The following is a 15164-nucleotide window of genomic DNA, read 5'->3' as shown; positions in this document are numbered from 1 at the left end:
ACTTGAAGACACTATATGCCGCCATACACTGCTTGCTTGTATCTACTACCGAGATATGTCGTTGCGAAGTGAGGTAGAAGAGGACTGCATGACTGGTTACCAGCCCAGTGGCTTCTCAGCGGACCGCCCCAGAAAGCCACAGGGGGGTAAAGTGGAGATCTTTAGCACCTAAGCTTCCTCGCCCAGCCTTGGCCTCTTTGCTTCCCAAGGACAAGCTTTCTTCGCCATTCGCTTCTCACATCAACTTCATCGAGATTCATTTCAATGTCCGGATTTCATTGCGCCCGATACCCGGTTTGCTTGCAGCCATCAGCAACTAGATGTACTCCCTATACCACGCCAAGGACCTCTTCCACAAAGACTCATGATTAACTTAGCCTTGAATGCTGGTTCTAGAAAACCCCAAATGCGGCTATAGGCAATTAGTTCACCCGATGGTATGTGTGAGACAAGGCACGACAACTGCTCGTTCAACTCCCCAAGCGCCGGCCGATGCGTAAACACCTCCCGGTAGACCAATGTTGTGACCTTTTTCCGATATTGAAGCTAACCTCACGAGCAGGAAGCGCTACTACAGCGGGATCATGACGATGAGTTGGTTGCCCGTCTCGGAGCCACACAGTCTTCTCTGGACAGTAAGAAAACGACGCTTCGTCGGTCCCGTCTCACCAACCTGGCTTGACACTCACTAGATCGGACTGTATATGGCGTCATTCTGCCGCTGTTCACCATAGTATCCGATCGATCTCTCCGTCAGCCGCCCACCTAGACTCACAACCTCAGCTTTTGAGTAAGAAAGTACAACCCCACAACGACGATCATCTGCATCGCGCGATGGGTGCAGGCGGCCCTGTTATTGAGGCCCACACATCCTGCATACATACTGCTTCCGGAAGTTTTCTAAACATTTGCCTATTGCCTCGTCGCCTTTCTTTCGGACCGCTCCTGGGCACTCACGCCGAGCCTGGGCAGGATGCTTGGTTTTGAGCCTCGTTTTCCAGGGCCTGCCAACCGCCGATGGCACTCAATGATGCGACTCGAGCTGTCCGTCATAGTTAGCACACACCATACCGGCTTTCCAAGCCGTGTTTGCTTTCCTCAGCTTTCCAGGTACAAGCAGGTCACGCCTTTTATCCTGTCCTTTTTTCCAGTAGGCGAGGACTATCCCCCCGCTTGACTCAACTCCCAGCTCCAGGTATGGTGGTGGTATCATCCCCTTCCCGGAAAGACATTTAGATTGGGCATTACGCGTTCGTCTTTGGGATTCCCTCGTTTGCTTCCCGTCTCCAGCTTTCACTCTCGCTTGCTATTTTCTCCTACCCAAGGTTGACCTCTCGCCTGGGCATATGGGTGCGGTTGAGATGGCCATTGGCTGTATTTCCATGCGTTCGCTCCTGGGGAACTATTTGAGCTACTATTTCTGACATTGGGGTGCATGTCAATATGGCCGGATGACCGGCACTGGCAAGCCTTGCTGCGAGATACATCTTTATTGTTAACATTGTCCAGCTCGGGGTCGCTTTCATGTGTCCGGATTGTTTACGTTGGTTGGCGCGCCAAAGTGAAGTTATTACACATCCCAACCCGTCCTACACTCGCAGATCATGCCCCCTCCTCGCTCGCTATACATTACCAAGCCTACTACGAGATACAACCTCAAGGGTGCAGGACAGTTGGGCGTACGGGAGATCAGCGGATGGTGGCGCTCTCCGAGTTACTGAGGCGACCAACCGTTTTCTTCCATGTACCGGTCAAGCACATCCTGCTCAGGGCGTTGATGGCACCAGATTTCCTGCCCAAACCCCCAGCTGACAAGACCTTTCAGGGGCTTTCCCGAGGCATCCCGTGGGACATTGGACTTCTTTTTCGGCTTGACAGTCCTCTTGAGCCGCTGTCTGAATTCGTGAGGAATTCTCAGCCGGGCAGCGACCCACTTGTCATTTGGCCGGTTGTCCAGTTCGATCTCCATCCCGGGATCGGCCTTGCTGAGAAGTTGGTCATCTGCCCAGGACTTTTTGAATCGGGTCTGTTGTGGTGGCAGCGTTATTTTCAAGAACTCAAGTGCCGAGTGTACCGTCAGGTATATGGCCCGTTTCGGAGACACAATGGTCTTCATAAACACTGACATCCACTTTGGATAAAGAACAGCAAAGTCAGTTTGGGACAGGTGTGTTGATCCTCGTATCGTCGTCATCCAGCATGGAGCACCTCCGTCACGGGCCTCGTGGCATATTCGCTCGACGCGCTCGAAATTTTCCGTCCAGTGCATGAACGCCTCGCTCCCGATAGACAGTATCGGTTTCCGAAGCCGTTCCCGCTCCGTGCTCTCAGGAGTTGCTGGACCCCATGCGTCAAGTAGGATGCCCTGGGAGAGCCAATCAAGTCTTTCGGACCTCAAGGCCTGCACTGAGGTCGCGCCTCCGAAGCTGTGACCCATCATTGTCACATTTTCCAAGTAAAGCCTCTCTGTCCATTCATCCCAGTCGATCCCATCGAGCCCCAGTGAGCTGGCACCGACATTCCCTTTCTTCCTAAGGTTCCTTGCGCGCATAGCATCTCCCTTTCCGTTGTTTATAAGCTGCAAGACGTGGAAAGCCTCCTCGATTTCAGCCATCCTCATTTCAATCTGGGCTTCGCGAAGCTCTGTATCAACGCCACGCGAGTTGTGTGGTGAAGTATCTTGGGCGTTATCTTTGGGGAAGATATAGTCGACTTTGTAGTACGGCTTGTCCTGTCCACTATTTTTCTTATGTTGTTTCTTCTCGTCCTTTGGTGGCCCGGGCGATCTGTCAAGGCCTTGACTATCGAGATCTGGTTCGGAACCAGCCTTGTTGACAAACGTTCTGGCACCACTGCCGTCGCGATGTTCCAAAGCGACAACCACGAAGCCAAAGCTAGCCAGTTCCCCACAGATAGAACTGTACAGTGTTCGGGACCCGCCAAGACCATGGCTGAACATTATCACCGGGAACTTTGGCTTACCATCTTGTTTATCTGCCTCACAGGCTTCCCCGCCATCTACAAGTGTATTCTGGCTCAAACTATATCCATTTTTTGGCTCCTCTTTCGCCTCTATACCGCCCTCCGCAGGAGGAATATTGTCCGTAGTAACCTTCTCTTCTTCTTCATCCTCCTCAACAGCAGGTGGCCACCGTGACGAGATCCTCCCATTTCTCAAAACAGGCAACTTGGTAAACATACTCGTCGCAGCCATATACGCCGTTATGGGAATATACGGCACGTTGACGAACCTCGCATAGCCCTTGCATGTCTCCGCTCTGGGCCGAGGAAGCCAAGGGACTCTGGATAATGGTTTTCTGGACCTGCGGTGGAGACTCCGCCGCTCGCTGCGTGGGAGGTCAGAGTTGTCGGTGGGGTAGTAGACGGCGAAGAGGACGGTGTCGAGCTTGAGGGCGTAGGACCCATTGCGCTTGATGTGGCTGAAATGACGGGGTGATCGGACGGGGACTTCAATTTCGAGGAAGGCGACTTGGTAGGGCCCTGAGTAAGGGGTTAGGGAGTGGAAGAAATGTTCGCGGAAGGAGCGGGGTGGGCGAGGTGCTGATGGGGGAGAGCGGGAGGCGGGGGGGTCGAGGGAGGGACGTAATTTTGAGCGGGAAGTTCGGGAGGCTCGGGATACAGGTCTTGAGGGCATTGTTGAGAAACGGGGTGAAGGTAGGGGGTAGGTATTAAGAGTAAGGTGTAGACATTCAGGAATATCGAATTTGGAAGTCTTCGGAGAAGTTGATACTGCTGATATTGCTGATACTGCTGATACTGCTGATACTGCTGATACTGCTGATACTGCTGATACTGCTGATACTGCCTTGCTGTGTCATCAAGGAGGGTATGAAGGAGGTTGCAAGAAGGAGGGAGGCGGGTCAGGAGAGGCTGCGCTGGGAACTCGGTATGTTCTTTTTCTGGTTGGTAGATGCATAAGAGCGATGTTTGTCCGGTGTTATAAGTGTGTAAAAGAGATCAAATATTACAGTGAAGAATCAGTCTCTTCTCGCTAGAAGTTGAAAAGTCATCACGTGCAAGATGCGGATGTCTTCCCAAATGCTCCGATCACCAATCTGATGTTGAGCCTGCCATTCAGGAACAATACGGCTGATGATGTCATGGAGCAATGAAAGCTTGCCTTACCCCTGAACAACTGGACTTTTACTGTAATCAATTCACAACACACATATTGCTCTCAAATATGATAGCCTTCGCGAGGTGAAACGAAAAGATACCAAAAAAACAACATTCTATAAACCAAGCCTTTTGGTTTTACGGATTCTTCAAGATCAATAAAGCCAACTCCAAACCAGCACCATCACAGCTGCCAAGACCCAGCCCCGGAGTTAAGCATCTTACACCGGGGATAACCCAGCCAGCACTTGCTGACAGATTACTCCACAGTCGAGGACGTGGGTGACCTGACTACTACTACCCCTGTCACCTGACCATTCCGGGTCGCAAAGTTCAGAATTTGCAAGCCTTGCGCCCAGTGAATGCCAAGATATTAGCGCACTGGCATACCCTAAAATACTCATTCGCATGCTACCATTCAATTCACACTTCCTTCCTTTTTAAATTTTTTTTTTACAAGGTTCACAAACCCCATTATGTTTTCCTGAAACGCCTCCGAAGCGCTTCCAGTTCTACCCTCTTTGGGTTTAATTGCGGGTTAAATTGTACTATTGCAGAAACGCTTCCGAAGCGCTTCCACGCCAAGATTCCACATTCAGTTGGATTGCGAGGTGGGTTACATTGAATTGCTTGGCGCTCAAAATTTTGCAAAAGTCGAACTTTTGAACTTTGCGACCCCGGAGTGGTCAGGTGAACGGGGGGTAGTGGTCAGGTCACCCACATCCACTCCACAGTCGCCATCACGACAAGTTCATCACAATCTCCTGTATGACAGCTCTACCCAACATCTCCCCCGCTCCAAGGGAAACAAAGATTTTCCATTATCAAATATGTGATAAGCAAACCCAGCTTACAAATAACATGCCAGTTGATCAATCATATGTACATATCGCTGAAGAAACAACCCTCTGTCGCTCGCAAGAAAATACACATCAACTCCCAGTGCATTCAGGCATTCATTAAAAGCGAACTTGACTCAACAAAAGCATGCAAAGATAATCAAGTCATTGAATTCGAACAGCGACGTCCAAGCTCAAAAACATTTTCATTGTGCTGGCACCCAGCTGTCTAGGCCACAACACCTGTCCTCAGAGACCAGGGGTTGAGGTGCCCCAGCGTGGCCTCTGCTAGCTTTGCTGGCGTAGTTACGTGTTGAAGATCGTGAGGTGAGAAGATCTGTTTGTTGATGTTCTATAAAAGAAGCGAACAAAAGCGAAGGTGTTTCCCCCGAGGGGGAACACGGTAAATTCCTAATTAATTTTCCGCTACGTCGCTGGAAGTAAGGTGTGAAAAGGGAGGCTGTATACCTCAGACACAGGCTGGCGGCACGTGCTGACATGCGAACAAGAGAGTAAGAGCACTTAGGTAAGAATAAAGTTGGTTAAGGCATTTTAGCAATGACACCACATTAACTGCAGTCTTATATCATTTTGTGAAAGTTGCAGACTGCAAAAGAGAGATTGTGAAAAAGACATGAAGTTGGGGACATGTCTGATTCGAATTCTGACGTCTCTAGTTTGAGGTGAGACACGTCCAACCATGTCAGCGACCCAGTAAAAAGAGAAATGGCGGTTGCTTGGGCTTGTTCTGTCCACGAGAGCGCGATAGGGATGCCAAAAGAAGGGGGCATGTTGATATTGAGCTTGGGTATGTCTGGAAAAGTGCAAAAAAAGCGAAGGTATCCGAAGATACACTTTCAAATCGTCTGAGAATGTAGTTCGCTACTTCGCTGACATTGGAGGTCAGAAAAGTAGTTGATAAGGCTAGAGAGAACGCCACTCACGTGCCAAACATCTCTTGGCTCCTACTTAGGTTTGCAATAAGCATGAAACAAAGTTCTCATAATCGAACGACGAGACTCAGACACGGCCATGTTTCCCATCTGCCAATGCCTGTTTGGTACCTGGAGCCAGCCGCAAGGCATGTCGGGCTTCAGAGTCTGGCCAACACCGATTTCCCGCTCGATGCAACCTTCTTCGAGGCACTGTCCCGGTTCAAAGCTGTAGCATCATCTCGAGTGAGGCACAGTGAGAATAGGTGAAGTTAGCTGTTGTATATCGTGCTATGGCTATTGGCTAACGAGGATGTGGGAGTTCAGCTCAGCCCCCAGTTCATCATCGCGGCATGATTATATCCGATATGCCTTGAGTTCCAGCATAGCAACCAGGCTGGTCGAGTACAACAAGTATTTCCCCTCTTAAAAAGCCCACACCCTCTGCTTACCCAGCTTCATGTTCCACACATTGACAGGCATTTGACTAAATCCATTCTCCTATGACAACAAGCGAAAAAGTCTTGGTCTTTATTGTTTTCCGGGCACAATGAATGTTTCCGGTGAAAGCCACCACCCCCTCGACAGATTCAGCAATGTGTCTTCCCTCTATGGTCCAGGGAACATGGGCGGCTGGCTCTGCATCCTCCTCTCCCTCTTTGTTACATGGACGTTCAACCCCAAATACTCCCGCTCCAACACCATCTCGCCTGACTTCATCATAGCACTCACCATCCCAGCGGTGGCAGCTGGCCATGTGTACAATTTGATCTTCTTTCAAGCACCATCTTCATCAACCTCGAGTCTCAAGACTCTGTTGACAAGCTCCGACATATCTTCTCAACAATTTTCATCCGCCCTTGAAGCGCCATTGACGGTGTGCGAGACATTCTCTGGCTTCGGCCTCGCACTTTTTGGGTTGGCAACTTGGAAGGGCCAGATGAAAAGGGCGTTGATAGTGCTGGTGGTGACTGCTTTTACTTGGTTGCCAGAGTGGGTAAGTGTAGTAACTTCTTTCTTTCCGTTGGAGTAAGGAGAGAAATCTTGAGACAGGAGCTGAATATTGCCCACAGGCCATACTAATCAAAACCGGATGGAATGTACCAATCGACGAGAGCAACATGGTGAGGCCCTTCTGTCATAACTTTGACGTACCGGTCATAACCGGTATTATGACAACTTTAATCGTCGCTGTTGCGCTGGCAGTCTTGAGTCAAATTACTTCACTTGCGTCCCATCAGTGCGACATTTTGTTCAACGCCTCCTCGTCAAATGCCACGCAGGAACGCATTCCCTTACACACAATACAAAAATGGCTCGATCTTGCAAGAGTCAAATTAGCCCTCACAGTTAAGGGTTGGTTTGATGCTATATGGCCTGTCATATCTATTCCTTTTCTCGTCATCCAAGTGGCCATCATTATTCTGGGCGGAGCGACCGAAACCAAGTACATGTCGAGCAATCAAAGCTTGGCTCTCAGGCTATCTATGGCTTTACCGAAAAGCTCTTACAAAATTGATGAGCTTGACCAGGCAGTTTGCTTATTTTTAGGCCATGTTACCTTGGTGTTCAGTTTGTGGGATGCTCTCAAAGGCAGTCTCAAAGAGCGGGTGGCAGCGCACAGAATTCGAGGAGAACAGGAGGAAAATGAGTAGTGAGGATATTGATGGAAGATTTGCATATCTCAAGCAGATATTATCACCCTCGATATTCCATGTGAAAGCCCCAGGCCAGTCCAGTCCGAGAAGATTTTACAGGTAGCCAAGAATTGAGGACGGCTTTTTCCACCACCGCATACACCCTTCTCCAGATCTGATGATAGCGAATCAAAAAAGAAAGAATGCAAACTCGAACTCATGGCGTCTTGAAAATAGATGGAAATGCATATGTTTGCGCCAACCCTCGTATTGAAACTTCGTCCACAAGATGGCCTTGCTGGAAGATGGGGGACCACTCCCTGTCCTGTTTCCAACATCTGATGACAAGAGGAAAAAGGAAAGCGAAGGTGACACCTGCAATCACATCATTACAGATGTCAAAATCCCCCAGGGCCGCTTTTTCAGGTAAGGTATGTATGGATTCAGCTAACTTCGCTGATAATTGAGTTCAGAAAACAAGGTGATATACCCTCTTCTTCTTCCCCCTTCACTTCCACCCATCTGATGCCCCTTATCTCCGCTAAGCCAAAGGTGGACTTGAGGACATCTTTTTGTTCGCCCCAGGCACACCTTGACCATGAAAAGAGAAAATCGATGAAACATGACACACTCGAACTAGAACGTCTCTAACTTTACATCCAGACGCAGCCCACTAGGTTAAACCACTTAAAAGAACCCTCTGTGATGAGTTTGACTTGAAGCTGTCCGTCTCGGAAGCCCTGATTTGCGTAATCCTGTCTAGCTGTAAAGTAACTACATAAAAAGCAAAAGCGATGGTGACATCCTAGGGGCATTAAGCCACCCAGACTGTCATCACGTTCTTGATAAGTTTGTTTGATACCAGCTACTTCGCTGATATCTCTTCCGGAAACAAAGATGATATTCCGAGGTCACTATATAGCTCTTCCAGTGGGTGTAAGTGGCGGGGTCTTGGCAAAAAGTGAGGACATCTTCCCCCCTAAACACACAAAAGACAATGCAGAAGCAAAAGAAAGACTCGAACGCAGGACGTCTTATTTTCAAGTTTGCATACAGACATCTGCATTAGCGTGCCTGGAAATATGTTGCTTAAAAGCAGTGGAAAGTTGTGAGCATTCCCAGCCACTAGCGACAATGAGAGCACACTGCGAAAAAGCGAAGGACCTAGAACATCTACAAGTAGATGTCTAAGAGTGACCGTGACCTGGCCCAGTGGTTATCCGTTGCAATCAAGTACTCATCATAAGATGGCATGTTTAGGCTACTTCGCTGATGATTGTGTCGGAAACACTGATGATATCCCCAGTGCTGGTGTGTGCCTAGGTAGGTGGTGTAAATAGCTGTTGGTCTCGGCACAGATTGAGGACATCTTTCAACACTAAAAACCATTACTTGGTCGCACCCTGGACAAGAAGAAAAATGCAACTGAGAAGACAGAGATTCGAACACACGACGTTTCAAAATAAAGTATGCACACATCCACTTGCGTTAAGAGGTCAAAATAGTGTTTTGATCTAAGTATCGATTGCTGCCCCTGCTAGCCTTTGAGGTGGCCAGCCTCTGGATTTGTGGGCAAGACAAAATGAAAGCGAAGGCGAATACCTCGAGGTATTCTTGAACCCCCAGACCTCACAGATTGTTCGAAAACTCGAATGATAGTACTTGGACGCTACTTCGCTGTTTAGCCTCAACAGAAAATAAGATGATATAGCCAACTCAATTGCAGCCTGTTGTGGTGGTGCAGTAAGTGCCCCTCCTGTGAAAATGAGGACGGATTCCCTAGCGGCTCTTGTGCTCCAAAGGTTTGGGATTCACAGCCAATGAAAAAAGAGAAAACAGGCAAAAAGAGACATTTGAACTCGAGCCGTTTCGAAAGTTTGCTTCAAATACAGATGTATGCGCTGGACATCTTGTTTACATGAAGATGGTTGTGGTGAGGTGTGCTGTTCCCGGTCTCCACTCTCCACGTTGTGTAAGAGGGCAAAAAAGAGAGGGTTAGAGGTGAGCTAGGAAGCAAAAGCGAAGGTGAAGTTCGGATGCGCAGGAGCTTACACCACCTACCAGCCAATATTACCGACAGACATCTTCCCGAACAAACGAGTGCATTGACGGTGTTTGGATAATCCAAAACTGGAAGAAAAGGGAAGTCATATATGTCTCCAAAAATAAAAGAGCAGGCCCATATCTGGGCAAGGAAGTTAATTGTCAAATCAAGTGAATTAGCTACCTTGCTTCGCTGACAACTTTCCTGAAACTATGTGTCAATTGTCCAAGCCAGAGAGACGTAAGGCAGTTTTAAGCAGCCCTTCGCACCTGTCTCCCGTCTTCTGCACATGCCAAAAACATGGAAAAAGGAGCCCTGGAGAATCGGCTCTGTAGGTCTGTCCGAGGTTCGGGCTGAGACAATCCGCAAGGCCGCCGCTCCTGGATTCGAAAGCACAACGTTCAAATTGCTCCCGATTTAGGTATTGCCTGCCGCGCAGCCATTCACGCCAAAGTTACAGAAAAGTACTAGCTATCCAACCCCTTAGCTGCCTCGCCCCCACCCATGCCGTGCAGTCCGAGAGACCTTTGGGGATGTCGTGATGAAAAAATGCAAAAGCGAAGGCACAGTTATCCAAGTGCGTGGGTGGCCCTGTTGCCAGGGCCGGTTTGCTGGGTCGAGTGGTGAGCTCGAAGTTGTAATACCGGCTACTCACTGAAAAAAGCTCTCGGAAAAGGATCTTATATACCCTCTAGCCTGCCAAAAGTTAAACTAGTCCCATCGGGCCTGGTCACAGCTGTCAAAACTAATCACGTATCACATCTCGAAGTTGATCTATCAAAGGCCGAGTTGTTTAGCTATTATTTCCCCAGTCAAGCTTTTTTGACTAGGATGGGCCTCTTTCTCGAGTCCCTATATCACAGATGATATCTGTTTCAAAAAGATGCAAAAAGAACATTCTTTTCCTATTCCGCAGGATTGAACACATGCCTTCCACAGCTTGACTTACAGGCTTCTAACTGCACCACCCGCCTACAAAGGTCACACCCTCTCTTCTCTTTCACTGCATCCAGGCATGGCCAATTCAGTGTTGAGTGAGAATGAAGGAAAAAAATATGGAATGTTCTCTTCGGAGATCCTCTCCTCAGGATCGACAAAATTAGAAGTGAAGGCCCATACCTGGGCAAGGTGAGTTCATCCAACGAGCTTCATTGAGTCCACTACTTCGCCAAAAGCCCAGTCTGAAATCGAACCTTATAAGCCAGCTGCACAGCCCCAAGCAGGACCAAGGTAATCTAGGGGCTTGCTTAGCTTGAAGCCTACGCGTACAAACTCAAAGCCGCGTCGGAAAGAGAGTCAGAGCAGCCGGGGACTTGGTGTAATAACCTTGACTTCAATTACTTGTTGTCGGCGAAGTAAATAGCGCCTCTTTCGAGGGCTGGTACTGCTGGTTAGGGGCCAGCAAAAGTCAAAAAACAGATGTCTTGTATTCGAGTACCTTTGGTAGACAAAACCATCATTTATCAGACAACATATACCCCCTAACCTATGAACTCTCCTCCCGTACCTTCCACCCCGCCTTCCCACCCCTCCCCCGTCTCAAAATCCAAATCCTATCCACCATCCCCGGCCCAACCCACCAACCGCCCGTCAACCCTCTCACCTTATCCCTCACCGCCTCCACCACCCTCCCCTTCCCTACCACCTCCCCTACATTCCCCCTTTGCCCCTCCTGACCTGGCCTCAACACCTCCATCCCCCCGAACCCCCTCACAACCCCAACAGTCTCCCACTCAACCCCCTTACTCCTCTCCTTCACCTTGTCAGGATCCTCCGTCAAAACATACCTAAACCCCCTCCAAAACTCCTCATGCGCTAGATCGCCTTCATCCTCCGTCTTATCAACCTTGATTACAACCCCCTTACCCCGGCTTCCCTTCTCATGAAAGATCAACCCCCCATCCGGCTCCAGCTTTGGAAACGCCGATCCCGCCGCGGAGGAAGACCCGAAGAGGGTGACACCCGTCATGCAGGAGAGGACATCTGCGTGAATGGGGACTACCTCCCCTGAGCTGGTGGATGGTGATTCAGCCAGGGAGGTGGCGAGGTACGAAAGGGCTTCGCCGCCGGGGTAGTTGAGTGATGAGATGAGCAACATCCCAGTTGAGATGGCGAATGATGCGAGCACTGAGGCGAAGAGAATAAGGGTGAGGACTTGCGATTTTCGGGAGAGAGTAGCAGCGCCGAGGGCAGCGGCTGCTGTGAGGGAGGGGACGACGTAGAAGATGAACCTCGCTTCTTTGTGGGGCTGGAGCGAGTAGATGGCGACGAAGAGTAATGACGGAATGACAAGTTTCTTCGCTGCGGGCGCCAAGGCAGGGTGGTATAGCGAATAAGGGATGAGAACTGTGCAAGAAAGTGGGTTGACGAGTAATCTTGGTAGAGCCGAGACAAAGTAGTAATACCATGGTGACGTCCCCCAGTTTGAGGAGTTGCCCCCGACGACGTTGTAGTAAAAGCCCCATAGTTCCGGCCATATGGGCTTTTGCCAAAAATAACTGTCGATTGGGACTGAGCTTGCCAAAGCAATGGCGAACGAGGCCACAAAGGGGAAGATGATTTGTTCGATGGAGATGGCAGGCAGCAAGACGAGGTAAAGGAGGTTGGTAGCAAGGAGCAGGGCAACTTCAGAGCGGAAGATGACTGCCGCGAAGACGAACATTGTTATCGCTAGACGTTGGCGACGGGGTGTCGATTTGATGTTCTTGGGGTTTGGTAACAGGTAAGAACTGGCCAGGGTGGTGAGGCCAAAGGCGAACATATTCGGGAGAGTGCGTGAGGCATAGAATAAGACGTGGAACTGGCTGGCTTGGAGGAGGAGATACCATCTTGCTGCAGCAGGGCCGTAAGCTTGGCGAAGGTTGCGGGTGAAGATATGTAAGCTGAAGGCATTGAATAGACCAAGCAAGGCACGAATGATGATCTGTGCATGCTGGAAGCCTAGAATGAGAATGATGGGTTGTGATATACCGGCCAACAACACTGAGCCGACAAAGGTTCGTGGAACAGCACCGGGGAACGTGAAGTGGTCGTAGGTGTGGGACAGCCTGCTGTGGATGTTTGAACTGGGGGTTCCGTAGACAAGCACATCGTGTGTGGCTTGAATGTTGAATGATTCCTCAACTTTGGTGTAAGGAGCCATTATGAGATGGACGAGAATGAGGGCTGGTATGGAAGCTGAGAGGATGGTGTCTATGATCTTGTTAGTTGACCTGAACTCATTCATTCACCCAGCAACTTCAAACCTGGACCGTTAGAATCAAGGCCGGGACCTGATGCCTTCTCATTTTTCCTCACCACTGCACCCTCTGAGGGTAGATTTTGAGAAGCCATGATGCCAATTCCTGAGCATCAAGACCATCCCTTGATTTTGATAAGAATGTTCAAGAACCCAAGATTGTTGACGTTGACGTGCAGCCCGGCAGGCAATTAGGGGACCCCTGTCCGAAACGCTGGAGCAGCGCACGAGCCCACCCTTGACAGCCCAAACCCCGCCATTGGTTTCTCCACAACGGCTTTCAGGCCGCCGCCGCCGTGTGTCTGGGAAGAGCTCACCTCCGACCCGACCCCGCTGGACGTTGAACTACCCAAAGGTCACCTACAAGCTACAGCTGATAATCAAACCAAAGAAGCCATTTGTCACAATGGCTTCCCAAGACCCCTTCGACTGTGCACTGTAGGTTTGCCCCCTCCCACCTAGCTCATCCCGATACTGAACAGCAACAAACAGGGACCTCCTCCGCCGCCTCAACCCAAAACACACCGGTGACCACCTCTCCAACATCATCTCCCTCCACCCCGACCTCGCCGAAGAGCTCCTCTCCTCTGTCGACCAGCCGCTCACCGTCCAGCGCTGCAAGCAAACCGGCCGTGACTACCTCCTCTGCGATTACAACCGTGACGGCGACTCTTACCGCTCCCCCTGGTCCAACCAGTTCGACCCCCCCCTCGACGAAGCCGGCGCTGGCGGCGTTGGCGCAGGAGGCAGCAATGAAGGCGCCGGCGAGGGTGCCGTTCCAGGCGAGCGTGTAAGAAAAATGGAAATCAAGGCCAACGAGGCGTTTGATGTCTACAGAGAGCTGTACTACGAGGGGGGGGTGAGCTCGGTTTATTTCTGGAACTTGGATGATGGGTTTGCTGGTGTGGTGTTGTTGAAGAAGGGTATGCGATTCTTTTTCTACAATGGAGTGTGTAATACAAAACATGTGCTAATAGGTGATAAACAGCCTCCCCACAAGGCGACGCTACCACCTCGGGTGTCTGGGACTCGATCCACGTCTTTGAAGCCTCTGAGCGCGGTCGCACCTCCAACTACCGCCTCACCTCCACCGTCATCCTTACCCTTGCTACCAAGGGCGCCTCCCTCGGCGAAGTTGACTTGTCCGGCAACATGACGCGCCAGGTGGAGCAGGACCTCCCAGTTGACAGCGACGAGAGCCACATTGCCAACATTGGCCGCCTTGTCGAGGATATGGAGCTCAAGATGAGGAACCTGCTGCAGGAGGTCTACTTTGGCAAGGCGAAGGATGTGGTGGGTGATCTGAGAAGCATTGGCAGCTTGAGCCAAGGGCAGAAGGACAGGGAGACACAGAGGGAGCTGATTGGGAGTATGCGGAGATAGAACCAGGGGGAAGATGTGTCGTGATGCGATGAAGTGGTAATGAGGAGGCGGGCGCTCATGTAGATTTGGTTCGTTGTCTTTGAACTAGCGACATCGAGGTTTGACATCTTTTTTTTATTCATTTTTAAAAAACAAAGACAAAGCTGTTGACATCATATATCGTTTTATTACCCCGGGGGTCTTGAAGCCATTTCCCCATAGTGGGAGAGGCTGAACCGGTGTCTTGGGCAGGTGTCAGTTTAGTTTCCGGGTGGCCTGAGACAATGATGCTTCAGCTGGGAAAATAAAAAGGACCGTGATGATTTCACATGGCGCCGAGCTGGAGGAGGAGCAGCAGCAGGCGGGCCGCCGACACCAAGGCCGAGAACCTCGCTGCCGTTACCGTTAACCGTTTTGGGTATGCCGAAGAGATTTAGTATTGCGTCACCTGGTAAGGTCAAAGAGACCCTGTGGGGGAGATTAGCTGTTCCTATTTCAGGCCTTCCCTTACCCCGGTATTGGAATCTCTTTGGGTCTGGCCACCCCGTCATTGCCGGTATGGGATTAGCTCTACTTGGACTTCGCAACAACAACACTCCTTCCAAGAGGTTTGATATGGACCCAAAAGCAACATTAGTATCTAAACCTGTCATGAAAGCAGACATGGCCGAGTGGTCTAAGGCGATGGTTTTAAGTTACATATAACTTTTATCACCATTATCGAGAGATGCGTGGGTTCGAACCCCACTGTCTGCAATCACTTTTGACACTTTTTACTCAACAACGATATCCAAGCGAAAGCGGCGAGGACCGAACGTTTTTAACCGCACGTGGAAGGTACCTGCATATGACACGGATCGGCGGCCCTGGTTTTTCTTCAACTGCACGAGGTGGGAGGCTGGGACTCTCCAGGGACTTTCAAGATCTCGACGCTTTTTTCAGGTGGTCCAGGGCGATCTGGATTCTGGTACCGAC

At 50.2% G+C, this 15164-nt stretch overlaps 5 protein-coding genes and 1 non-coding gene across 6 annotated transcripts; 3 read left to right on the top strand and 3 right to left on the bottom strand.

Moving 5' to 3' along the window:
• Positions 1-35: 35 nt before the first annotated feature.
• QC762_106895 (uncharacterized protein) lies at positions 36-692 on the top strand (the record flags this gene model as incomplete). Its single annotated transcript, XM_062885092.1, has 2 exons — positions 36-510; positions 563-692. The coding sequence occupies exons 1-2, from the start codon at positions 440-442 to the stop codon at positions 690-692; spliced, it is 201 nt and encodes a 66-aa protein (XP_062748025.1). The 5' UTR covers positions 36-439.
• A 1022-nt stretch (positions 693-1714) lies between these two features.
• On the bottom strand, positions 1715-3655 carry QC762_106890 (uncharacterized protein; the record flags this gene model as incomplete). Its single annotated transcript, XM_062885091.1, has 1 exon — positions 1715-3655. One exon carries the CDS (start codon positions 3653-3655, stop codon positions 1715-1717), a length of 1941 nt encoding a protein of 646 aa, XP_062748024.1.
• A 2303-nt stretch (positions 3656-5958) lies between these two features.
• On the top strand, positions 5959-7563 carry QC762_106885 (uncharacterized protein; the record flags this gene model as incomplete). The annotated part of the gene is made up of 3 exons (XM_062885090.1): positions 5959-6174; positions 6388-6905; positions 6982-7563. The coding sequence occupies exons 2-3, from the start codon at positions 6459-6461 to the stop codon at positions 7561-7563; spliced, it is 1029 nt and encodes a 342-aa protein (XP_062748023.1). The 5' UTR covers positions 5959-6174; positions 6388-6458.
• A 3512-nt stretch (positions 7564-11075) lies between these two features.
• On the bottom strand, positions 11076-13008 carry ECM39 (Dol-P-Man:Man(7)GlcNAc(2)-PP-Dol alpha-1,6-mannosyltransferase; the record flags this gene model as incomplete). The annotated part of the gene is made up of 2 exons (XM_062885089.1): positions 12835-13008; positions 11076-12781 (listed from the first exon to the last, which is right to left on the bottom strand). Exons 1-2 carry the CDS (start codon positions 12920-12922, stop codon positions 11076-11078), a joined length of 1794 nt encoding a protein of 597 aa, XP_062748022.1. The 5' UTR covers positions 12923-13008.
• Positions 12835-14367, top strand: CAP2 (F-actin-capping protein subunit beta). The gene is made up of 3 exons (XM_062885088.1): positions 12835-13265; positions 13320-13750; positions 13816-14367. Exons 1-3 carry the CDS (start codon positions 13234-13236, stop codon positions 14208-14210), a joined length of 858 nt encoding a protein of 285 aa, XP_062748021.1. The 5' UTR covers positions 12835-13233; the 3' UTR covers positions 14211-14367.
• A 479-nt stretch (positions 14368-14846) lies between these two features.
• Positions 14847-14945, bottom strand: QC762_0004810. Its single transcript has one exon. It is a non-coding gene; the product is annotated as a tRNA-Leu (tRNA).
• Positions 14946-15164: the final 219 nt, after the last annotated feature.

Source organism: Podospora pseudocomata (assembly GCF_035222375.1).
Source record: "Podospora pseudocomata strain CBS 415.72m chromosome 1 map unlocalized CBS415.72m_1, whole genome shotgun sequence".
Classification (NCBI taxonomy): domain Eukaryota; kingdom Fungi; phylum Ascomycota; class Sordariomycetes; order Sordariales; family Podosporaceae; genus Podospora; species Podospora pseudocomata.
This window is presented reverse-complemented; position numbering and strand designations above follow the sequence as displayed.